The 27,932-nt window shown below is 35.9% G+C and overlaps 1 protein-coding gene across 1 annotated transcript in view; it reads right to left on the minus strand.

Moving 5' to 3' along the window:
• Positions 1 to 6,105: 6,105 nt before the first annotated feature.
• The window catches only part of LOC150087629 (calcium-activated chloride channel regulator 2-like), an 85,144-nt gene continuing 63,317 nt past the window's right edge, over positions 6,106 to 27,932 (minus strand). Inside the window, exons 7-9 of the mRNA XM_090369834.1 lie at positions 27,288 to 27,599; positions 22,674 to 22,859; positions 6,106 to 6,267 (exon numbers count right to left, since the gene is read on the minus strand). Of these exons, the coding sequence (XP_090225960.1) occupies positions 6,106 to 6,267; positions 22,674 to 22,859; positions 27,288 to 27,599 (660 nt within the window). The remainder of the gene's footprint in view (positions 6,268 to 22,673; positions 22,860 to 27,287; positions 27,600 to 27,932) is intronic.

The following is a 27,932-nucleotide window of genomic DNA, read 5'->3' on the forward strand; positions in this document are numbered from 1 at the left end:
CATAAATCAAAGTAAGTTTACATAGTTTTTATTCCTCTTAATGAAGCATATTCTTGTCTTGCTTTGTCAGAAGAAATTAACAACAATGGTTTTGATAGCCATTTAATGGCTTTCAGTTTAAAAATAAGCAAAAAGACAAACCTCTCATTATTCTTACCATTTTTTCCATGAGGATGTCTTGATTTTCCATTATCAGCACACGTTATAATCACCAGGTATCTTCCTGCTTCTGCAATGTTTGTGAAGTAACGGGAATAGACTCCATCATTTTTAAATAAATCAGGATCTATAGGATATAAAGAATAAAAAGCAAAAAATTAACACATATACTTACACCATATTGAATATGATATTTTGCATTTTTTGTAATGGACAAAAATACAGCCTTCCTGTATAAAAAATTAGTTTGGAGACTACTGACGAGGATACAGTGTGTAATTAAGACCAAAGATGGGCTGACAAGTTATTAATACAGTAACTCAGTAATACAAACAGTAATACAATTCAAATCAACAGTCAACTGCAAAAGTATACATTGGGTAAAATAAATATATTTTACATAACAGATCAACTGGTACCATTACTTAGCAGTTGAACATTGCAAAAGTTGTAACTGTATAAATGAAATTAATTTCCAATAGACTTGGGCATAAAATAGCTATATCAACTTAGGTTAGCACTAATATAATTATTAGTGCTAACTAATAATTATATTAGTGATTATCTGACTGGGTATCCACCAATTGTATTTTGTAATTAATTAATTAGTTTAGTTAACGTTCCTAGACAAAAAAATGAAAACAAAAGGTTAAATTCATAATAAATATAACCCAGAAGAGAAAAAGATAACGCACAAAGTAGCAAGAAAAAGGTTACTAAAAATTTGTAAATAAAAAAAAAAAAGGTAGTATAGAAAGAATATAGTTTCTGGCTTCACATTCATGAAACTAATGGTTTGCAAAAAATAAGAAGAATATAGAAAAGTAAAAAGTAAAGAAAATACAGAATAAATAGAATGGCTCAGGCAGTTTGTGGATGCAAATCCCATTCATTCTGAGCTATATCTCTTATTACTTACATTCCATTTATTCTAAAATGGTGCTCTAAAACGGTGTTCGCAGGCCGGCCGCTAGTTAGTACACCAGACCAAACCTATTGGTAACTCTCTAGGAGGCTTCCGGATCAGCTAGTGTATAATCTTGCTACCTCTACTCTGGCAGATAGTGACTGGAGGGAGGCCGAGTAGTGTGTATGCGGGGGGGGGGGCATTGTCGAGGCCACGTTATGTAGAGGATCTGGGTATATTCTTACCATGTGTATGCAAAGTCCAAAAATTTTATTACTTCATACAGCATGTCCCTCCCACTTTTTCTTACTATTGAATACACCATGAATTGTCAAATAATAGAGTCGAGGCCACGTTATGTAGAGGATCTGGGTATATTCTTACCATGTGTATGCAAAATCCAAAAATTTTATTACTTCATACAGCATGTCCCTCCCACTTTTTCTTACTATTGAATACACCATGAATTGTCAAATAATAGAGTCGAGGCCACGTTATGTAGAGGATCTGGGTATATTCTTACCATGTGTATGCAAAATCCAAAAATTTTATTACTTCATACAGCATGTCCCTCCCACTTTTTCTTACTATTGAATACACCATGAATTGTCAAATAATAGAGTAAGCTTATCTGCGAAAAGATCTAAACCTCTCAAGCACTTCCTAATTCATTTCACAAATATACGTGTCTCAATTCTAATCTCAATGATGTCCATTTCCACTTGCAGTCTGCCAAACTCCATGTACTTTTTCTGACAGAATCTCAGTTGTCGGTTGATTCAACTACTGCTTATCTCAGTTGCTCAAATTATTCACTGTATGATTGCTTCAAAGGTGTACTTGTGCATATGTCTGTTCCGATATTCCCTGTCAGAGACTTGTTAATTTGGAATCTCCTCTTTTCGATCTTCTCTGGCTCAAAATCTCTCTACCTCATTGTGTCAAATTCATCTGTTGTCTCTACCGTTCTCCCAACTCCACTAATCACTTGGAGCTCTTTGACTTCCTCTCTTTGCAACTTGACTTTGACTATATATATAGTCAAGGTCACGACTATATATACTAATGTGACCTTGACTATATGTGTGGGATAACTCTACTATTTGCTAAGTCTACTATTAGACTTAGAAAGCAAAAAGTAGAGGAAAAATTATAGTAGGAGTGGAAGAAGAAAAGAAATGGTGCAGAAGAATGAAAATGACAGCAACTCCTTCAACTCACACCACTCAAAAACTCATAAATTCCTCAAATAGGCAACACTTCCCCAGTAGAGAAGACTGCTGTTACCTATTCTCGGAAACTCCGTGAACATCAGGCTCCACCTGGTGACTGTTTCAAGGTTTATTGTCTTTTCATCGTTGGGTGTGCAGGCAGGTACCCCGGTATTGCAGATATGGAAATCCAGTTGTGAAGATAATCACACAATATGAGAGATACTAAAAGGTGTACATGATAATGTATAAGTTAAACTCAAGGCATCATAGGTTTAAGAGTACAAATAATCTATATAATATTGGTGTGAACACACCATAGATCACTCTTAAAGGCAAAAAACTACATTTGTAGTGTAAACTGAGAATAAGTAACAATAGTCTTCTCTTTTAGTGAAGCGTTACTTATTCGAGGTAGTGCAATACATGGCAACTCGTTGTGAAGGAGGAGCACAATATGAGATACAAATAAAATGAGCCCTTTTACACTACAAACGTAGTTTTTTGCCTTTAAGAATGATTTATGGTGTATTCACACCAATATTATATAGATTATTTGTACTCTTAAACCTATAATGCCTTGAATTTAACTTATACATAACAAATTAATATAATTAATTTGGATGAAAATATATTAAAAAAATATATAATTTATGTAGTTAAAATCTCTGGACATACAGTATTATGTACCATTTTTTTAATATATTTTCATCTAAATTAATTATATTAATTTGTTATATATTCTGCTTTTATTTTTCAGGAACTTTTGAATTTTTCCATTATTGACACACCTGTGAGGTCAGCACCCCTACTCATACATTTATCTAATCTATTTGCCTGTAACATATATATATTTATATTCTTAATTTTTGTATTATATTTATATTCTTAATTTTTGTATTATATTTATATTCTTAATTTTTGTATTATATTTAGTACCATTTTTTATTTTTTAACCACTTCATCATGCTAATATATGTAAATAAAATGGTAGTAGTGGGTTTGATGTGCTAATGCTGCACATCAAACCTGTACTGCCATCTATAGTATTTTATTTATTTATTTGTCTATATAAGCTGGTTAAGCTTACATTGTCAGTGGTGTGGCTCTGCGCTGGTGTGGAGTGCTAGTCTGTCTGTTCTATATTTTTATTTTTCGCTGCATAAGGACCACTGCTATTCTCCTCTGCATTGGCGGTTTGATCGGGGGGGGGGGGGGACTGGTCCTTTGCGGCGATTTGTCTAGCGATTGAAATGCAGTGATTCCCTGACCATTATTGGCCTTGTGTTCCCCCGTTCATATGGGGGACCACAAGGTCAGTCTATTTTTGTCGGACTGGTCCTTTGCAGCGATTTGTCTAGCGATTGAAATTCAGTGATTCCCTGACCATTATTGGCCTTGTGTTCCCCCGTTGATATGGGGGACCACAAGGTCAGTCTATTTTTGTTATTTTGGTTTTATTTTATTGTAGTTAGTTTAATCTCTATTTATGATATTTCACGTAATTCGGAACTGGCACCTTATGAGGGGTGGGGTGCCACTAAATTCTTAAAGGGGGACTGGTCCTTTGCGGCGATTTGTCTAGCGATTGAAATGCAGTGATTCCCTGACCATTATTGGCCTTGTGTTCCCCCGTTGATATGGGGGACCACAAGGTCAGTCTATTTTTGTCGGACTGATCCTTTGCGGCGATTTGTCTAGCGATTGAAATTCAGTGATTCCCTGACCATTATTGGCCTTGTGTTCCCCCGTTGATATGGGGGACCACAAGGTCAGTCTATTTTTGTTATTTTGGTTTTATTTTATTGTAGTTAGTTTAGTCTCTATTTGTGATATTTCACGTAATTCGGAACTGGCACCTTATGAGGGGTGGGGTGCCACTAAATTCTTAAAGGGGAACTGGTCCTTTGCGGCGATTTGTCTAGCGATTGAAATGCAGTGATTCCCTGACCATTATTGGCTTTGTGTTCCCCCGTTGATATGGGGGACCACAAGGTCAGTCTATTTTTGTCGGACTGGTCCTTTGCGGCGATTTGTCTAGCGATTGAAATTCAGTGATTCCCTGACCATTATTGGCCTTGTGTTCCCCCGTTGATATGGGGGACCACAAGGTCAGTCTATTTTTGTTATTTTGGTTTTATTTTATTGTAGTTAGTTTAGTCTCTATTTGTGATATTTCACGTAATTCGGAACTGGCACCTTATGAGGGGTGGGGTGCCACTAAATTCTTATGTAATTGGCTCTAAATATTAAAATTGACTTATTATTTTGAATTGGATTTTCTAAATTGTTTGGAGATTTTCTGCTACAATTTTTAGTCTCGCCTTTTCTTCTCCCTCCCTGTTGATTAATCATTATGTTTAATTTATTATTTTTCGCTCAACAGTTTTGCCATGCTACTGGCATTAATTTTGATTTGATTTGATTTAATAGTAGTGTAGTAGTAGTGGCATGTGATACAAGAAAGCAAGTGTGTAAGCTTATGCAGATGAAGATATTATAGAATAAATAGAAAATAGGAGGTTGAAATGGTTTGGACATCTGCTGCACATGAATGAAGTGAAATGGCCTAAAATTATATATGAGTGGATACCAAGGAAAGAGAAGGCGAGGATGCCCTAAAAAAACATGGAAGTAAGATGCACTATCAGCCATGAGAAAGAGAAATTTGAAAGCTGAAGATGCCCACGTCCGGCAACTTTGGAAAATGGGAACGACAAGGTGGTGATCTGCCATATTAAGTCGAACATAGATAGACAATTTGCTACTGATTGCAGTTAGTGTAGTCCATAATTATGCTGAAGTACTGCAAAGTTCACTTGTGTTATTTACAGCCCCAGAAAGCTAACTGTTATTTAACGCCTCAAGAAAAAAATTAGCTGCTTCAGTCTGATTCAGAACCATATCACACTAACAAAGGTTGGCAATAGATAGTTAAATTTATTATCTATTATTTAACTGTGTATTGCCAACCTATTTTAGTGTGATACGGTTCTGAATCAGACTGAAGCAGTTTCTTTTTTTCTTGGATTAGCTCTTTGGGGCTGTAAATAACACAAGTTGTTGTTGTTGTTATTTGGTTTTTAGGAGCATTAGCAACTAAGGCCATGTTGCTCTGGGGATATGCGGTGGTCATTCCCTGACCTTTCCGCATCCTCTGTATTTGGTGGTCACAGGCTCGAATAACACAAGTGATCTTTGCAGTACTTCAGTATAATTATGGACTACACTAACTGCAATCAGTAGAAAATTATAAAAATATGTAAATTATTCATCAGTTTGTGCACACAATGCATTATGCTTTTAGCAGTTTTTGTCATCCTAAGATCCATTTTACACAAAACAATTGCTCCATATGAATATGTTTTATTTCATGGTAATACAACCACACTGCAGCTATAATAAATGGGAATTTTCATACTAATTGTATGGCAAAATTGACTGTATATCAGCCACATGCATCTCCTGGTATGGTAATCAATGTTGGTCATCGAACATTTTGTTTTTCAAATGAGATTTGACTTCTGAGAACAACCTTAATTGATCATGTGACTTTAAAAGAGTTGTTTACTTCGTGGATTATTTCTATTGAGAGGTAACAACTAATTATTACACCACTATCAGACAACAATTAATACCTTTGCTAATAGTATCCTACTCTGGAACTTCTGCAGTTCCTTGGTCACATTCAAAATAGTTTTGTATTTATTAATTTGTAGTTATCTTGTAAATTTGGGGAGATATTATCCTCTCCACAAAGAACTATACTTACATCAATTCTGTATGGTCTTCATATACTGTTTACAATATTAATCACTAATACTTTTTTTACTTTGTATTACCTCCATTTCCATTATCATAGAGATCTTGTATGATTGGCACATCTTCATGTGGAGGATAGATAAATGCCATTATATGTGCATCCAGAATTGGAATATTCCCTTTCTTTATTTCTGCATATATTACTGGTGGATTTTCTGAACTGGAAACCTACAGATTGTACCAAAAAAGTTATTTAATTTTTAAAAAATGATCAAGAAGCCATCTTTCCTTTTTCAATAGACTATATGATAAATTTCATATAAGAAATGCTTTACACACAACTTGGTTGCCGACCGGGCTAGCCGAGTGGGTAAAGTACCTGCCCGGCAACCCAAAGGTCGCGGGTTCGATTCCCGCCTCGGGCTTGGATCAAAGTACTGCAAAACCCTTGGGAGGTGCAATATGGCCACAGAAGCCGATGCGCCAACAACTACCAAATCAAAAAAAAAAAAAAAAAAAAAAAAAAAACAACTTGGTTACACATGACTGCAATGCAGTGATATGCGTTCCTATGAAACTGTAGTACCAAAAGAAATGCATCTTGAGTACTGTCATGCTGCTGCCATTATTAATTGTATTAATATTAAAATAGCAGAATCATATAAGGAAGCAAAGCTTATTAGCATCTATTATAAAAAAATAAAATGTTTCTCAAGTTTTATATTTCCTCTGCTAAGTATTTATCTAATCCCTTTCTAAATCCACATAAGCTCTGTTTCTCTACAACGCAAGCTGGTACCTCATTCCAGTAATTGATTACCCTTTGAATAAATGCAAATTTTCTTACATCCAGTCTACGATTATCATTTTAATTTAAATCTAAATCCCATTGTTTTCAGCTTTCTATTGGACCAACTTAACCTAAGATTCCCAATACTAATTATCATAACTTTTGAACTACTGCTGTAATTAACTGTATCAACCCACAATATAAAATAATCTATAAAATTTAACAAAGTGGTAAGTATATTACACTATTGATAGCATATTATGAATACTTTGTATAATCTCACATTTACTTGAATGATAAGCCAACACTTACTTTTTTTCCCAAGTAATCATTTAAAGCAAATAAAGGTAAAAAGTTGATGCAAGAATTAAATTTAATTTTTCACTGCTTTCATTAATAACACTGCAAATTTAAAATATGTTTCTGAAAACCATTTAAATTTACACAAAACTAACCCAGCAGAACTATAAAAAACAAGTTAGTTAATGTATGCAGTGCATTATATTTCAGGCCTGTTCAGTTTTTTTCTTAAATTAAATTAAACGATTTTTTTTAATTTTTCTGTGATTAACAGAAGAGAAAAGAAAAAATAGTTATCTCCTTACCAATTAATTACTAAGATTATAATTTTATAGAAAACTTTAATTTTAATTCTTTAAACTTAACCATTCAGTTCAATTACAATTGTACGATATTTATTACTCTTCTCCCATATATTTTTTAAGTCTCTTTTATTTTGTATCTTTGTTTATGTATCTTTTCCCAAGTGATGCCATGTTTACATGTCTTACAGAACAATACATACAAGCATAAATAGAATGTCTAAAGCTAATAAATGTTTTAAAACTACATTTAGTCTATGAATTTCTTTTTTATGTACAAATTCTATGGAAAAAAGAAATAATAATTGCTTAATTTTTGTTTGTCCAACTTTAATGAAATTTGTAATGGCTTGACTTGACAAATATTTTCAAACGGCCAAAATATAAAATGGCCCTCAGTCCCCATAAATTTTCATCTTCTGGAAGAGATGTTACTTGCAGAGAGACAGAGGGATAGACATGGTGAAGATGCCATGCACATATGTATATACAGGGTGTTTCAGTTAAATGTTTCAGAACTTCTAAAAGTGGTAGGGTACATCCTGACAACTCGAAATCATATAGCAATGTGGGGTCGGAAATGCTTTCCTGAAGCGGTGTTGTACACAGAAGCACCATAAAGAAAAGAGACCGTAAGTGAGAAATCGTTTTAATAATACATGAAAAGAAGCAAAAGGTACATGGATTAAAGTAAGTGTTCGAAGTTTCTTCCCCGGGCTACAATGCACGCCTCACATCTCCGACGCATGGACATCCGAACATTCTGGAATACTCCAGGCGAATTTCGAATTTCTTCGGCAGCTACTGCGATTCTTGCAACCAGCTCCTCAGCATTGTCAACAGGGGTGTCATAAACTAGCGATTTCATATGACCCCAGAAATAAAAATCAAGACATGATAGGTCGGGTGACCGAGCAGGCCAACGCACGGGACCACCACGTCCGATCCACTGTTGACCAAATGTGACATCCAGGTAGTTACGAACATCTCCGCTATAATGGGCAGGGGCTCCATCGTGTTGGAACCACATTGTCTGTTGCGTCGATGCAGAAATCTGCTCATCTCTCAAAAGTTGTGGCAATACTTGCTGCAGAAAGATCAAGTAGATAGGTCCGGTTAGACGACACGGTAACAGGTAAGGTCCGATGAGGTGATCTCCCATAATACCGGCCCATACATTGACCGAAAATCGAATCTGTGCTGCACGACGTCGTATTACATGCGGGTTCTCGACCGCCCAGATATGGTCGTTATGCGTGTTGAAAATTCCTTCCCTTGTGAAGGATGCCTCATCGGAAAACAACACTTCAGCAGGAAAAAGGGGATTTATAGCACATTTTCCAAGGTACCACTGTGCGAAAGCAATACGAGGTGCATAATCCTCCGGTTGCTGTGTCTGGACACGCTGCACGTGAAACGGATGCATGTCTTGTTCTCGGAGAATCCTCCAGACGCTGCAATGGGAAACCCCGACTGCGTTTGCTAGACTTCGTGTATTCGTTCTTGGATTCCCCTGTACATGCTGCAGCACATTCTGTTCAACGGCTGGAGTCCGTGCTGTTCTTACCCTGTCCCTGTCAGCTCTTTCAAATGAACCTCTCTCAGCTAACCTCTGGTGCAGTCTTGCAAAGAAATTATGACTGGGAATACGCCTCGTCGGATATCGTTCCGTGTACAAACGCTGTGCGGCTGGCCCACTACAATTTGCAGCCCCGTACGCCAAATGCATATCAGCTAACTCTGCGTTCGTAATCATCCATCCTACTAACTTGGCGTTCTTGTTCAAGAAATTCGAAATTCGCCTGGAGTATTCCAGAATGTTCGGATGTCCATGCGTCGGAGATGTGAGGTGTGCATTGTAGCCCGTGGAAGAAACTTCGAACACTTACTTTAATCCATGTACCTTTTGCTTCTTTTCATGTATTATTAAAACGATTTCTCACTTACGGTCTCTTTTCTTTATGGTGCTTCTGTGTACAACACCGCTTCAGGAAAGCATTTCCGACCCCACATTGCTATATGATTTCGAGTTGTCAGGATGTACCCTACCCCTCTTAGAAGTTCTGAAACGTTTAACTGAAACACCCTGTATATACAAGGTGTACTCAAAATATTTAACCCAATATAGATTGCAAGGTTTTTGCGAAAGACAAAATTGCAAATCTGTGCTGTGATTCTTGTGTGTTCACAGAAAATTTCAGGTTTGTAACAATATTCTCCTTTATGAAGGGCACCGAAATATAGAAGATGAATGAAAATGGCGACTGTTGAGAGAATCAGGCACCATACAGTTATTGAGTACCTTCATCTAAAAGAATGTTGCTGAAAGAAATTCATAAAGACATGCAGCAAACTTTAGGAGAATCTTGTCCTTCATATGAAATGGTTAAAAACTGGATTACAGAATTTAAATGTGAACAAGGCTTTGTTGAAGTGCACTCTGCAGTGGGATGCCTGTTACCATGTCGACACCTGCAAATGTGGATGCCATTCATGACCTGATAATGCAAGACCACAGAATAACACTGAAGCACATTGAGACAACATTCAACATCTCCCATGTCACGATATCATGGTGAATGCTTTAAAAATGACGAAGGTTTCTTTAAGGTTGGTCCCTAAAGCACTGAATGCAGAATGCGCCTATAGCAAATGGTTAATGAATAAAAATCAGGAAAATAAAGAATAATACAAAAGGTGCAATAGAGCAGTTAAAAGGAAAATTGCTAAATCCAAGAATGCAGCATAGGAGAAAAGATGCCAAGAAATTGACAGCTCATTAGGAGGAACACAGTCATCTGAAGCCTGGCAAAGCTTGAGAGCACTGAAAACAAATGAATCTCGATCGAATAAGAACTTTATAGAAATGCCAACATGGGAAAATCATTATAATAACCTCCTAAATGAAAGACGATCACAGTATCAGAGCATAATTACCCCTCCACCAGTAGATAATAAGGAGATAGAAATTACAAAACAAGTCCTTGACTGTGCAAAATTAACGAAGAACAAAAAATCTCCAGGCCCTGGGAACATAGTGATGGAACTAATTAAATATGGACCACCAAGTCTTTTCAATCTGATAGCACATCTGATTAACAGATGTATACAGCTAAGGAAAACTCCAAATGAATGGAAAGTAAGTTATATTTCATCCATATATAAAAAAGGAAATAAGCTGGATCTGGGGAACTATAGAGGCTTAAGTGTTAATTGCACTATGTCCAGACTATACTCTAAAGTGCTTCAGTTAAAATTACAAGAGGAGGTAAAGGATAAGATAAGTGAAGAACAAAGTGGATTTAGGTCAGGTTGCTCTTGTGTGGACAATGTTTGTTCTGCAACAGCTGGTGGAGAAAAGAAAAACAAAGAATAAAGATACCGTCTTTGTCTTCATCAATTTAGAAAAGGCTTATGACTCCTTTCCAAGAAAGGAATTATGGAAAGCCCTTCAAAATATGTCAGTAGATCCAGAGCTTGTGGAAGTGATTAGGAAATTGTACGATAACAACGTGGCATATATTAAAGTTGGGAATACTTTATCTAATTCAATCTATCCAACAAAGGGGCTGAGAAAAGGATGTAGCCTTAATTGTTTAATGTTTTCTTGGAATGTGCTTTACAAGAATGGAAAAGAAGCTGTTGTGGAATGGGATCAGGTTATCATTGCACAAGAAGCTTATGATTTAGAATATATGTTGAGAAAATTGCATCTTACATATGACCAATGGGGCCTCAATATCAATTTTACAAAGACAGAACACCTAAGCACAGTGGGCAGAACATCCTGATGAATTGAAAGTTACACAGTCTAAAATCTATTGACTGTTTCAAATATCTGGGATCACAGAACAGTAAGGACGGTGGATTTTTGGCTGCTGTAAAAATAAGTATTTTTTAATTTTTAACGTATTCTTCATTATTTAACATAGTACATTGTGTTTTATGGAGATATTAAATAGGTTTAGTAGTATTCGTTAGCTTCTTATTTTGAATTTAACCAGCGATTTTTGGAAGTTACGACTCCCGGTGTTGGCGCCAATATTGTTGAACTAGCCTCCGTATTGTAGTCAATAAGAAATAGCTTAACGTATATATATATATATATCTCGAACTGACAGCAAAGGTATAAAGTAAAACTAGATAGCGTAATACAAAGCACTGTATTAGGAATCTGTTAGCTTATTATAGTATTATCAATTAATCAAAAATATTATTAATCTTATTAAATTTCATTGTTAATTACATTGTATTTAAATGGAAATCATGACCCAGACTAGAGCTGCGAAGCAAAGATTGCTTCGCAGCTCTAGTCTGGGAGAGTGCTGTGGCTCGGGGAAGAAACAAAGGAGATGATTCTCCAACACATCAGCGTCTCAAAAATTGCACACACACAAAGGCAAGGAGGGTGGCTTTGTGTGTGCTAGGTGTCTGGAGTATCAAGAAATTAGGCGCCAACTCAGCGTTCTGATGGGCGTCTATGAGAGCTTGAGTGTAGGGTAAATGCCCTCAAGGAAATTAATATGAGGAGCCCATCAGGCTCTCGGCTGCCCAGCTCAACAACAAAGCTCATTCCTGTGCATCAGGCAACGCAGAGACAATCTCCAAGGCAGAATGCACTGGTCCTACAGGAACTAGTAGTTGGTGACTATTGTCAGGAAGATCGGGAATATACTATGTAAGAAGGATAGGTGAACAGGACCAGGTTATGTCTGCCAGGGGCAAAAGTTGATGACGTTGTAGAGCAGATATCATCTTTTCAGAGCACAAAAGGTGATTTGTTGGAACTAATGACATTAAGAGTAAGAGATCTGCAGATTTACTCAACAAGTACAGGTCAATATTGAAAAAAAGTCACGAGTTAGGGTTCAATGTGAAAGTGTCTGCAATTCTGCCCAGACACAATAGGAGGGAGTATATCGTGAGAGCCTTGTCAATCAATTTGGCCCTGGAGAGACTGTGCAAGGTTCAAGGGGTAGAATTTTTTTCAGCCTGGTCTGTGCTTGTTAACAGGAGAGACTGCTTCTACAGGCATGGGATACACTTAAATAGAAATAAGCATCAGCAAAAATATTTGCTGATGCTATTCAGGCAGTGTTAGGTGGGTCAGAAAACTGCTAGCTTGGGGGGATACACAGACTAAAAGGTTAACAGTGGTTGCAGGCAGAGGCAAAAGTGATCCTTGTACCGCTTCTATTAGAATGGGCAGCAGACTGGAAAGCAAGGTAATGGAGATTTCCAGGACTGCTGGGAGTCATAGTGGAACAAGTAAATACATGGGCTATGTTAGGGTGGCTAGGAGCAGGAATAATTGCATGTATACTTGCATGTACACCAATACTAGGAGTATAGTTAATAAATTTGATGAGCTTGAAGTGCTAATCAAGACATCAAAGGCAGATATTGTTGGGATATCAGAGATGTGGTGTCACACAGATATAGGCAGTGCAGAGTTGGAATTTGGGGAGTACAATGTGTATAGGAAGGATAGAAAGGGAGGAGGGGATTATGCTGTTGGTTAAGAAACAAATAAAATCTAAGGAAGTGCATCCAATTGATGCTGGTGGACTATGGAGTGTTTAGTCTGTTTGGTGTGAAATAAGCATTGGGAAAGGAAAAAAAGGTGTGTTATAGGCCCAATGAATCTGATAAGTATAATGAGCAATTGTGCAGAGAAATAGAGTGGGCCAGTAAATCAGAATGTCTTATAATGGGAGATTTTAACTTTCCAGATATTGACTGGAACTTGTGGGTTGGTCACTCACACACTAACAAGACTTTTTGTGGATTTATTGGATGACTGTTTTTTACAGCAACATGTTCGAGAGGCAACCAGAGGGAGTAATACTCTTGATCTGATTATCAGTAGTGATTCTTCATGCATTAAGAATCTGCAGATGAAGGAACCGCTGGGTAACAGTGATCACAATGTATTGGTGTGGGAATTATTTAAAGATGTAACTACCATCAAGGCTAAATGGAAGGGCTTTTGCTTTCGTAAAGGTGACTACAGAGGTCTCAGACTGTTTTTAAATTCTGTACAGTGGGATCAACAGATGATGTTACCAACAGTGAATTCTAATTGGGAAGCCTTCAGGGACTTAATTTTGGAGGCTACTAGGCTTTTCATTCCAACTAAGAAATACTGTTCAAGGTTTAGGCTGAAATGGATGTCAGATGAGGCTAGCAGAGAAGAAGAATGTATGGGATGCATATAAAGTATCAGGTGACACAGAAGCCTATGTCAGGTATGAACTAGTCTGTAATCAAGTCACAAAGGAGGTTAGGCAGGTGAAAACAGATTACGAGAAATCTTTGACAAAGGATGCAAAGAAAAACAGCATGGAGTTCTTTACTTATGTAAACTCTAGAAGGAAAGGGATGAATCAGATTGGACCACTTTACATAGATGGGTTGACGATGATCATGCTCAGGTAGCTGATAAGCTGAATGAGTATTTTGCATTTACCTTCGCACGAGGAGTTATTCAATGAGGGAGTGCCAGAAGTTTATCAAATGCTAACAGGGAGCTAAATGATTTTGTAATAACTGAGAGCAAAGTGGAGGAGCAATTGTTGAAGTTAAACATAAGGAAGGCACCTGGGGTGGATGGGATCTATCCAGTTATATTAAAGGAGGCAGCAAAGGAAGTAAGCAAACCCTTAGCCAAAATTATGAGAGCTTCCTTGGACTCAGGGGAGGTCCCCATGGACTGGAGGTGTGCAAATGTATCACCAATTCACAAAGGAGGTTCAAAACGTGACACAAGTAACTACAGACCTGTTAGTTTAACTTGAGTTCTGGGGAAAATAATGGAATCACTGGTTAAAGAAGCATTGCAGGATCCTCTAGACAAGACTGCAGTAATATTTAAAACAGAGCATGGGTTTGTCAAAGGGAGGTCTTGTCTGACCAATTTGATTGGTTACTATGATGTTGGGCGCCTCCGTAGCCAGGTGGGAAGGAGCAACAGTGCGTAGCACACGCTTCTTGATTAGACCGGGGTTCGAGCCCGTCACCACCAAATACGGAGGATGCGGAAAGGTCAGGGAATGACCACCGCATATTCCCGGCGCAATATGGCCTTAGTTGCTAATGCTCCTAAAAACCAAACAAACAAACAAACTATGATGTTGTCACAAAGGAACTGAATGCCAAAAATAATTTTGATATCATATGTACTTGGATTTCAGAAAAGCTTTTGATACTGTTGCCCATGGAAGACTGCTGTACAAATTGGTGAGGTATGGCATCAAGGGTAAGCTGCTACAATCGATAAAGGGATGGTTGAGTGGGAGACAACAGAGAGTGGTAATCAATGGACACTGCTCTTCGTGGACAAATGTTATTAGTGGAGTTCCCCAGGGTTCGGTGTTTGGCATATTTATTGTTGTTTTGCATATTTATCAATGATATTGATGAAGGTATATCAAGTTTAATGTCCAAGTTTGCAGATGATACAAAGGTTGGCGGGATTGTTAACTACAGTAATGACAGTATGCTACTCCAAGTGGATCTAGATAAGTTGGGAAAATGGGCTGAGATGTGGCAACTGGGTTTTAACATTGACAAATGCAAAGTACAGTCAGTCCTTTTATAACATGTGTTTACGCTATATGAATTCAATCATACACGATTCATAAATAGGGGAACGATATCTTATATAACACGAACCAAATTCGCTTATGCACGATTCGCCTTTGTGTTTACAAGAAATGGCAGTCGAACGCAGAATCACCCCAACTGAACGCAACACGATAGGAATGAAGAGAAGATTCTGAAAATGCATTTGTTTTTTATATCAGTGAAGGGGAAACACATTTCACCATAATAACGTAAAAACCAACACAATTCCAGCTATCGGTATAATCGCAAATGCAATTAGATCAAGTTTACTACCAGTTTGAAACAGATTCCACTCGCAGAAACGCAACTGGAAATTGTTTTTATTGTTTTATGGTAGTAACCCCTAGAAATGTGCTTTAGTAAAATGTGAGGTGTTAATAGTGTATCTCTGCCTTTACGGTGTTGTTTATTCAGTTGCTACATTCGCGCAGCTTTGTTTATGTGTATCAAGCGTGCCTCCTCGTTTTGTAATTGTGCTTTATTCCCTAAAAATGAGTAAAATACTTAAAAGGTATGAAAAGGAAGCGTCCTGGTGAAGACACTGCTGATTCACAGAGAAAAACAAAAGCAATATTGATAAACAGAGGCGGACTGGGTCAAAAATTCTTAACGGGAAAAATTTGTAGTGACCTCATACTATGGTTTAGGGCCAAAATCACACCGGCCTCCAGCCCACCGGGGTTTCCCCGGTAAGGCTTATGGCCAGTCCGCTTCTGTCGATAGAGAAAAAATATGAAATTGTGAAGCGCTTTGAGCGAAATGAAAGACTATGTGATATTGCACGTGCTACAGACCTAAATGAGGCAATGCCGAGAATTACAAAGAATGCAGAGAAAATAAAAACAACTTTCATAGCAGGAACAACTCAAAGTGTAATTAAAATCCATTAGATTAAGACGCAAAGAATTGGAAGAGATGGAACGGCTGTCATCTGTTTGGATAGAAAATCAAACAAAAAAGTTTGCTTACGATAGAAGCAAAAGCATTAGCAATATTTTATTACGTAATAGTCGTAATAAAATACGTACATATTACTTAAAATACTTAAGTAATTAAAATGCTTACGTATTACGTATTTTATTATTTATTGTGTTTGGTAATGTTTTGGTTACAAATGTGTGTTCAATCTTGGATGGTCGGCACCTAACCCTATTTTTCCCATAGGGCCTGTTGTTTATATTACACGATTTTGCAGTGCACTAGGGTTTCTAGGAACACAACTATCGTGCTATATGAGGACTGACTGTACCGCATATGGGTAGCAATAACCCAAGAGAAACGTACTAACTGGGTGGTATTACACTCAGGGAAGTGGAAAGTGAAAAAGACCTGGGAGTAATTGTGCAACCAAATATGAAGTTCACTGATTAAGGGCAGGTTATGGAGCCTTATCAATGATATATAGGAATTTTGCTAGCATTGACGGGGAGGTGATAATCCCATTATACAAAGCATTGGTCAGGCCACACCTAGAGTACTGTGTGCAGGTCTGGAGGCCTCATTTTAGGAAAGATGTAGAGTTGCTAGAACGAGTACAAAGAAGGGCAACAAGATTGGTGAGGGGAACAAAGGGGTGCTCTTACCAAGAAAGTTTAAGTTCTGCAAATTGCAGTGCCTGAAGAGTAGGCACCTGTGAGGTGATCTGATTGAGGTATATAAGGCCTTGAATGGGTTGAGCAAGCTGAATGCTGATGGGATTCTTCATCTTGCTCAGACTAAGAACCTGAGGGGGCACAGTTTCAAATTGAGGAAAGATAGTTGTAAAATAGATGTGTGGAAATTTGCCTTTAGCCAGTGGGTAGTTGATTCCATCTTTTGTTGTGGAAGCTAATAGCCTAAATAAATTTAAGGCTGAGCTGGACAGGCATTTGGAATGAATGGAGGGGATGAAATTGGAGGGTTTTTTTTTTTTTTTTTTGGCTGATGCTGCATAAGCTTGCTTTCTTGCACCGTATGCCTCTACTAATGCTAGTTAGTTAGTTAGTCAGTCAGTTATTTGGGTTTTTAGGACCATTAGCAACCAAGGCCATATTGCTCCGGGATATGCGGTGGTCATTCCCTGACCTTTCCGCATCCTCCGTATTTGGTGGTGACGGGCTCGAACCCCGGTCTAATCAAGAAGCGTGTGCTACGCACTGCTGCTCCTTCCCACCTGGCTACGGGGGCGCCCTACTAATGCTAATCTCGGACTAAAGAAGGATTGGGGAAAGAGGAAGTTTACACAAGAATTCATCAAAGTAGAAAGATTCTTAGTGCCCTAAACTCTATATGGTGGGACAAAAATATCTTCCATGGAACTAAAATACATATTGGACAGTCGTTAGCGGAATTGGTACTTTGTTACGGATGTGAGGTGTGGACACTGAAAAAGGGTAACAAAAAGAAGCTTAGAGCCCTTGAGATGGACTACCTACATTGGAGTGCTAGGGTTTCTAGGCTAGAGAGGATAACGAATGAGGGAAATAAGAAGACATATGCATGCAGATGAAGATATTATAGAACAAATAGAAAATAGGAGGTTAAGATGGTTTGGACATCTGTTGCACATGAATGAAGTGAGATGGCCTAAAATTATATATGAGTGGATACCACAAGGGAAGAGAAGGCGAGATGCCCTAGAAAAACGTGGAAGGAAGGTGCACTATCGGCCATGAGAAAGAGAAATTTGAAAGGTGAAGATGCCCACGTCCGGTGATTTTGGAAAATGGGAATGACAAGGCGGCGATCTGCGTATTAAGTCGAACATAGATAGATAAGATATATCGATTTTATGAATAAAATAATTGGTATTTAGGCATCAAAATTAGGTAATATAATTAATTAACATTTTTGTCTTTAAAATATATTAACATATCACAGCTGTGTTTAACTCTAAACTTTATATTCAATAAAAATTTACGGCTAAAGCCTCACTGTAAGGAAAACATACTTATACAAATTAGAGCATTGCATCAAGTCTATGTGTAGTCAGTCAACCAAAGTTAATTATATGGCATTGTTTTATTTACATCTCATGTTGTGAATACCTTCACAACAAGTTGATTATATATTATACTTTGAGTTAGCAGTGCTTCCCTGATAGAGAAGACTATTGTTACTTATTCTCAGTGGATACCACTACCCAGATGGCTGTTTCAGGGCTATTTGGCCAAACATCAGTGGGTGGGTAGGTAGGCAATTCAGTTGTATAACAAGTGACAACCCAGTTGTGAAATTAACTCCACAATATGAAAAATGCCAAATGGTACAGTAGTTTAATATTCAATAAAAATTTATGGCTAAAAGTCTCAGCCTATGGAAAACTTACTAGACATACAAATCAGTGCAGTGCATCAATTTTTGTTAGGCAACTCATTACGAAGGTATCACAATATGAGGTTATTCACAATATGTAAATAAAATTATACCATTTAATTAATTTCAGTTGACTACTATATATAGACTTGATGCAATGCACTGACTTGTATGTCTCTAAACTTTATATAAAATTTCAAAGGCACTTATTTACCTTTATTGTACTAAACCAACCCCTTAACACTGTCAGCTCTTCCCAACTTCTATTTGTTTTAATTTCCACTGTTGCCATAACAGTGCAATAATTTGCATTGGTATTCAGCGAATAAGTCCATGTATCATGTTCCTGGAATAAATAGTGAAATATTGTGATTCCTTACTTACAAAAAAAAAAAAAAAAAAAAAAATTTATCTTTTCTTTTACATATTGTTTTTACTTATAATTAAATGGTATAAATATTTCAGTAATATATATAATCTTATCTTTCTCACCTGTCTACAGAGATGGTTGTAGATCTTAAATAAATGATTGAGTTAGGGTTAGATGGCTAAAGGAAACAGTAATTACCCTCAAGCTTTATATTAAATTAGCTAAAGAGCAGTTATAAATGCATCAACTTCTATTTAAAATAGCCTAAAACATAAAGTAAAAAAATAAAATGATTAGGTACATCATCTTTAATGATTGCAACCAATAGTAATTCAGAGCTGAGGTAAAAATAAAAATAAAACAATAATGTATATTTACGCATAAAACTACTGATTTAAAATAAGGTAAAAGCAAGATAAAAGATAAAAACATAAATATAAGAATAAAATACGTTAGCTTCAACATCCAGGATGTCTTTGTTAACTATTAAAATTGTAAGAAAATGCTGTGATAAATGAATGATTGAATGAAGGGTACCAGAATAGGATGGAAGATCGTGTGATTGGCAACTACTCACACAACATCATGTGACACTATCTGCAATCCTCCTATAGTACTTAGTACCATGCATGGGTTGAAAGTTGAGAAGAATAAAGAAGATGCTTGTTGATATTAGACTTGAATTTCTGTAGATTGTAATTTTCATTAAAATTTTCTTCTCATTCATTCACATTTCTAATTATCCACTAAATTTAGAGCAGATGTCAACATTCTTTCCTAAATTTATTAATATTGTTATGGCTATATATATATATATATAAATATATCTCAACTTTTCTTTGGGATCTTTTCACTTCAGCTTCTATCACTCAACAATTAGTTCTTGAACTAATGTTGACCTAAGTTTCCATCTACTCTTGTTGAGGCAGAGAGATTATGTAGATTTAAAGTGAAATTATAAAAATATCTGGAAGGAGTGGATAAAATATAAAACTTGGAACACACCTTTTTTAATTAATTAATTTTTTGATGACGTGCTACATAATTTTTGCTTGCCATCACATTACCATTTTATACTAGTGCTAATTCCAGTTTGGCTCTCTTTTATTCCAAGAAACTTTGCCTCTCAAATCTCCAATGAAGAAATAAATTTAGTGTCATTTATTTCTCTATCTCAGAATTCTGGTGGGACACTAACAGTGACAGAACCTTTAAAATTAAAACAACTTTTTAGAGTAAAGAGAATCATACTACAGTACTTAAAAAAGAAAAATATTTCAAAATTTCTTAACTTAAAGATTCCCAATAACACATGTGGAAGCCTCATTTTAGGAAGGATGTGGATCTGTTGGATATGTGGATATCTTAGCCATTGGTGAAAGATACAGCAAAGAGCAAGATTAGTCAGGCACAAAAAAAAAATGTACTCTTACCAATAAATACTTCAGTTTTGCAAACTGAAGAAACTAGGAAACTAGGGGCACCTGCAAGGAAACTCAATTGAAGTGTTTAAGACTTTAAATGGATTGAGTAAACATTCTTACTCTTTCTTGGATGCCCATAAGGGGCATAAAAAAGGTACAAAAGGATGATTGCAGGATAGAAGTGCAAAATTTTGCTTTTACCCAAAGTAATTGATCATTGGAATCAGAACTGGATTTTGGTGTTCGTATACCCTAGGCACTTTTATTCCAAAATGTGCTAAAGGGAGGGAGGGTAAAATGTTTCTTCTATTTTAACACTTTGACTGTGAATTATATCAATTAACGTGACTCAAGTTTCAACTATAATAACTGATAAACCATCTCAATTGACGGAGCGGCCATCACTTCGATTCTTCTAGTTTCAAGGACAGTCGCTATATAGCACGTGCATATTGAACTGAAGTTCCTAGAGACAAGGCGCCTCTGTAGCCAGGTGGGCAGCAGCAGTGCGTAGCAGACGCTTCTTGATTAGACCGGAGTTCGAGCCTGTCACCACCAAATATGGAGGATGTGGAAAGGTCAGGGAATGACCACCGCATATCCCAGAGCAATATGGCCTTAGTTGCTAATGCTCCTAAAAACCAAATAACTAACCATAACCTAGAGACAATTGCGCATGTTTTCTCATGATAACTCAATTTTCATTAGTCACAAGTGAAAACAGTGAACTGTTGTTTTTTTTTTTAATTTTTGCCTTCCTTCATAGGCCCTAAGCACTGTACCTATGGTGCCTAATGGGAAAGCTGGCCCTGGTTGGAACAAGGTGAAAATTATCAGAAGGAAAGGTTTTTTTTTTTTTTTTTTTTGGCTGATGCTGTATAAGCTTATTTTCTTGCATCATTTGCCACTACTAATATTAATACTAATAGCAAAAAGATATTTTGAACAGAGTATTAAAATTTTCAGCTCCTGACAATCTTGAAGCTTATTTTGTTTGTAGGTTTCAAAAGAATGTGAATGAGGCACCATATGTTTTGAAAAATAACATCTCTCTTCCTGTCAACCCCATTTTTATTTGTATTAATTTAGAAATAGTAAAAAAGCAGTTGACAATGACAAAAAATAAAATTCTAGCTCCTTTATCTTTGAACATCTTGGTATAATTTTTAAGATTTATACTACTGAAATATATTTCCTGATAGTTAGAGAGAATATTAAAAGATAATGTCTATTAAGAAAATCCAGAATCTTATAGAGCTAAAAGAGTGGGTTTTGTTATTTGGATTTTAGGAGCATTAGCAACTAAGGCCATATTGCTCCGGGATATGCAGTGGTAATTCCCTGATCTTTCTGCATCGTCCGTATTTGGTGGTGACGGGCTCGAACCCCGGTCTAATCAAGAAGCATGTGCTACGCACTGCTGCTCCTTTCCACCTGGCTACGGAGGCGCCCAAAAAGAGTGGAAGTTAATTGCTATCACTTCTCTGTACTTCTCTTCTTAAACTGCTGTCAGAAATTCTTCTACCAGAATTAACATCCTTAAACTTATCTGTAAATTCTGATCAAGTTCATTATAGGGGTGAAAAAAAAAAAGGTTTTTTTTTTTTTTTTTTTTTTGGCTACTTTGGCCACCATCCAGAAATCTCAGCTGGATGTGGTATATTTAGATGTCTCCTCTACATTTAATGCAGTTGGTATTAAAATTCTATTGTTAACAGAAAATTATTCTTAATTCTGGGAGGGAGATTGGTGAGAAATGAATCTCCAAGAATCCCTCAAGGTATCCTATTACCATTGCTTTTTTTTTTTTCATCATTGAAAACACATTACACCAAGGATGCAAGGTTAAACAATAACTATATAATTCAATGCTTAAAAATAATCCTCAGTTTACTGCAATAATTTTGTCATGTCCTGAATCCACAAAAATCCATATCAGTCTATGATTAGTAGAAAGGTTCCTTTTTCTTCTGTTCTGGTAATTGGTAAAAATAATTTTTCAAAAAAAAAAAATTCCGTTCAGAAAGATATCAGAATTTATTTCAACTTGAAATTGCCACTGAAAATACATCTTTAAAAGGCTAAAAAAATTAAATCACTAAAATGTGTTTAAAAAAATTTAATAATACATCTCTCAGACATTGCCACAATTCAATATCTGGCTGCCAAGTTATTGCTGTTATTCTAATTATGTATAATGGTGGCAATAGAGATATTCTCTCTCTCTCTCTCTCTCTCTCTCTCTCTCTCTCTCTCTCTCTCTCTCATTTATAGTTTGACACAATCACAATGCTGGGTGGACGTGTTTACACAGGCTCTTGTCTTAAATGTTATAAATGCACTAAGCCCATTAAAATCCCCTATCTTAGCCAATGATAAAAAGTACTGATGGTCATTTATTATCCTAGGTAATAGGGATTAATACCTGACATGGAAAATTCAATACGTCATTTTAATAAAAAATATATATCTATTATATAATTACATTAAATATATATATTTATTATGTGATTAAAGTCTGTACTTGCCTTATCTAAAGGAATAGTATGCTCTGAATAATAATTTCCTCTAACAAAATTTTGATTATTTATAGTAAACCCAAACAAAACATCACTACAGGAGACGGAAAAAATTAAATGTCCTTGAATGGAGAAGACGGAACTATCTGTAGAGAAGTTTCCTTGCTTAATGTTGGAAAGTACATCATAGTAAACCTGTAATATAATATTGAAGGATTAAACTTTTAGTACAGTTAACAGCATATAAGTCCTATAATTTCTTGGGAAACGTTCTTGAGAATGTTCCCCAAGAAATTATTACTACTCGTATCACTAAGTATGACTATACTAAATTAAATTTTGGTATAAATACATCTGTAATTGATCTCTGATAAATAATAATGGTAATGATTACTATTACTAATTTTCAAAGGTAACTATTATAAAAATTAAGAAAATCTTCCAGACATTGAGGTGGAAACAGTATTTCCATTAATACTTCTGATGCTTATATACAGTAAAATATTAATTATCTCTGCTAACGATGAGAGCAAAATGCTCTTAATTAAAAAATGCAATTTACTCACAGAAAATTCACAATTTGTACAGATATAGTGAAGCCACGATCCCAAGAAATTAAAGGAAAATCTTAATCAGTTATGCATAATTAGTAAGGATTTCGGACTAAAGATGAATATGGATAAAACAAAAGTAATGATGAACAAGTATGCCACAGAGAGGGATATAATCATTGAAGAAGCAGTAATTGAAAAGGTGGATTCATATACTTATCTGAGATAAGTCATTAGCTGTAATAATAATAAATGGCTGGAAGTCAAAAGAAGAATAAATTTCGAATGGATAGCATTCAGGAAATATAGTCACATACTGAGGAGCAATATCCCAATTTGTCTGAAATGGAAAATAATGAACCAATGTATACTTTCCACCATGACTTATGGAAGTGAAACTTGGTCAAGCACCAAAAGAATGGAAGAGAAGCTGAAAACTACACAGCGAAGAATAGAATGAATTATATTAGGAATCAGACTGTTAGATAAGAAGAGAAACACATGGATTAGGCAGCAAACACTAATAAAGGACATTCTTATCAAAACTAAAGAACTAAAATGGTCTTGGGCAGGACACATAGCTCGAAGACATGATGACAGATGGACTAAGAAAATAACAGATTGATACCCAAGAGAAGCTAAAAGAAAACCTGGAAGACAATAGCAGATATGGACAGATGAAATTCACAAGTTCATGGGTAGTAAATGAATGGCCATTGCACGAAAAAGAAGAAAGTGGAAAGTTGCTGGAGAGGCCTGCAGTGGATTGAAAATGGCCGATGATGATAGATATAGTGGATACAGTTTACCTCTATACATTTAGTGTACAGAGTTATATACAATATACTTCTGTACACTAATGCTAATGTAATTATTATAAGCTTCTTTCAATAAATAAATTGTATGATACATTAATGCTAAGCAGAGCAGAGATGGGATGGTGATCCCTCTGAAGTCCCTTTCAAAACTCAGTTCCTGTGTTTTGAAAGGGATTTCGGATCAAATTGCAATGTAAAATTTTAACTTTGAAAGAACAAGTTCACTTTATATTACAGAAAAAAAACATGTTTTTCTAACTAATACCACTTCCTTATACAATTAGTGTCCAAGGACACACTTTGCATTATGCTGTTGGCAGTTTTTGCCATTGTACATGTGATTTTTCATAGCTTTGAAAAGGATGTCGCAAGCTGTTGTTTACAAAGCAAAAATTGATAACTGAATATATTGTAACAGGTAGCTCTTGCTCATTTCCCCTTTCAGAGGAAATATATTTTCTTTTACATTTACATTGTGCAGTTACTGTGTTGGTTTTGTACTGCATTATTTTTTTTTTTTTTTTATTGCGTCTCTAATTGAGGTGAGATAGCCAAAAACTGAATGTCAACAGTAATTACTCTGGGATGAGTCTTGTGCTGAATTTGAAATGCTGATGCAATATATTCTGATATCCCTTAATGTCTGCATCAAATGCAGACACTGAAGGAGGATATCAGAGGCATGGTGTCACTCAGGTATAATGGATTCAGGATTTGAATATGGGGTGTACAATGTGTACAGAAAGAGCAGATAGGATAGGAGGGGGGATGCTTTCAGTTAAAAAACACATAAAATCTAAGAAATGCATCCAATGGACACCAGCAGCCAGTTTGGTGTGTCACAAGCACTGGAAAACAAAATGAGAATAGGAGCGTTGTTATAGGCCAAATCACAGTGATGATTATAATAAAACTCCACAGATAGATAGATTTGGCCAGTAAAGCAATGTCTTATAATGGGGACTTTGCAGATATCAACTGGACTTTGTGGGTTGGTCACTCACACAGTTGCAAGAATTTTGTGAATTTATTGGATGACTGTTTACTACAACATGTTAGAGAAACAACAAGAGTAAGAAATATTCTTGATCTGATTATCAGCAGTGACCCTTTTTGCATTAAAAATCTGCAAATAAAAGACTCACTAGGTGAAAGTGATCACAATGTATTGATATGGGATTTATTACTGCCAAAGGCAAGGGGAAAGAGTTTTTATTTTCATGAAAGTTTTTAAAATCTGTGCAGTGGAACTGATTGATGAAGTTACCAGTGGCAAATTTTAAATGGGAAGCATTCATTGATGTTATTGTAGTAGTTACTAGGCTTTTTATGCCAACTAAGAAATACAGTTCAAAGAATAGACCTAAATGGATACAGGATGAAGTGATGAGACTTGCGGCAGTAAAGAAAAATTGCATGGGATGCATACAAATTATTAGGTGATACAAATACTACAATTGATATAAACCAGTCTGCAATCAAGTAGATTAGACAAGCTAAGCAATATTATGGGAAATTTCTGGCTAAGAATACAGAGAAACTACAAAGATTTCTTTATTATAAACACTGGAAGGAAATGGTTGAATCACATTGGTCCACTAATTATGAATGGAATAACTGTTGATGTTCATTTTATGTTGCTGATAAACTGAATGGGGATTTTGCATCTGCATTCACACATGAGGAATTTTTTAGGGATGAGGATGTCAGAAGCAAGTCAAATTCTGGCAGGCAGCTGAATGATTTTGTAATAACTGAGAGTAAAGTGTAGGAGAAATAGTTGAAGCTAAACATAAAAAAGGCACCTGGGGTGCATGGAATCTATCCAGTTATATTAAAGGAGGCAGAAAACAAAGGTTATCAAAATTTAGCCATGATTATGAAAGCATCTCTGGATTCAGGGCAAGTACCCTGGACTTGAGATGTGTGAATATATCCCCAATTCATAATTTTTTGTGGACCCCAGTTTGGGAAATGCTGGCCTAGAAGAAATATAGATGATTTGGCTCACCCCATATCTGTTAAATGCCACACAAAAAATTGATGTCTCATTATTCATAGTATTATTGAAATGAAAACAGAAAATATTGTATAATCAGTTACAGAATATTAGCTACCAAAGGTACACAGGAGGATTTAATTTTGTTTACAAATTTAATAAAAAAATAGAAAAATTTTAAAAGTGCTATTTGTACTAGCAATGAAATGTTAAAAGTTATTATCTATAGGGTAAGAGAAGGAGAGAGAAAGTGAGATAAATATATATATATGAATAATATCAAGGAACAGATGATAATTTAAAAGAGGGGTGTTTAGCTGACATTTTGAATTCCACTTTGACTTCTGGGCTGCAGTAATGACAAAAGAAAAGAGAAAGAAAATTATATTAAGCATCCAGAATTAACGAAATCAACTCACAAGCTACTCATTTAAAACACTGCTCTATACTGAAATAGAAAGAAAACTCTTGGAATCACTATGAAATTACATAATACTACTGAGAAGTTGACTGGTCTCCTTTGATGCATGTGCTTTTATATTGCTGGATTTGTAAACTAGAAGGCAAAATATAAAAACAATAAAAATATACAACAGAATAAAGGAGAATTTCATTTGCTGAACCCCATCTTGTCATGAACCACATGTTGCTGGCATCCAAAACATCCAAGGGATATAGCATTTTAATCATTTCTAAATCTGCCTATGTTGCTCAGCCAGATCTGCCTAAATCTGGCTGAGTTGAAAAGCTGTGGTACTATTCTGTGGAAACCACTTACAAACACAGTTTTAACCTGTAGTCAGAAGACAAAAATAAAGCCATGTGCCATCATGCTTCTAATATCCCTATAACATCAACATTTGATAAGTTAACAAATACAGTACTTCCATCAAAATTGTTTAGTACTTCAGGCATTGGTGCACAAACAAGTATATATGCACCCGTTTTTGCTCTCAATAACCCTAACACAGTCCATGCATTTACTCGTCCCATGAGGATGCCCCCCTCCAGCAGGCCTTGTCATCCCTAACACCTTGCTTTCCTGGCTGCTGCATGTCCCAACAGAAGCATCGAAATAATTACTCTGACCTCTGCTTGCAGCTGCAGTTAACCTATTCATATTCGCCCCTCCCTTCAAGCTAGCAGTAGTACTATTATCTTTGAAGTATTACAAAAGATTGCTCTTATCGATAGTAATTTTTTTAACAAAGTTTTATAATTTATCTAATTAAGCATGTATTTAATAAAAACATACCATATAACTGCTTCCCAGACTACTAAAGGGTATATCTAAAGATGATGAAAGGTGTGCTCTTATGTGATATGTCAGCAACTTATTTGCCGAGTAGAATGGAAAAACACTCCCAGTATATTTTGAAAGGGTCATATCAATAACTGTGTTACTGCTACCATCCAAAGTCTGATCCACTAATACAATAAGCCTTGCTTGTGTTTCCTGCAGTATGTTATGTAGGGAACTTGACTGTGAATATCTCAGCAGTTCTTCACTGGTGATGAGTACAATTGTATTGGAACAAAGAGGAGATGATTTTATTATCTGTTTTGCCTGTAAAAAAAAAAAAAAAAAATAGATAATAAACTTAGACAGAAGCAGATTACCATTCTGTCATTTTTATCTTAATACATTTTTCCCACTTGAGTTTGAACAAATTCAGAATAATTATGCCTTTTTTAATAAAACAGAATAATCTTTAATACACAATAATCAACATTATGCATTAGTTGTGCAAGCAGTGACTAATTATTCAAATGTTTCAAAAAGAAAAAAAAATCTTCCATTTTAATTTTTCCAGCTACAGTAAAATCCCATTACAATGAATAGGTTTTTAATGAAAATTTCAGTATAATGGAAATATTTTCAAGTCCTGGCCAACTTCTT

Source organism: Mastigoproctus giganteus, chromosome 3, assembly GCF_048544385.1.
Source record: "Mastigoproctus giganteus isolate SK-2022 chromosome 3, ASM4854438v1, whole genome shotgun sequence".
NCBI classification, from domain to species: domain Eukaryota; kingdom Metazoa; phylum Arthropoda; class Arachnida; order Uropygi; family Thelyphonidae; genus Mastigoproctus; species Mastigoproctus giganteus.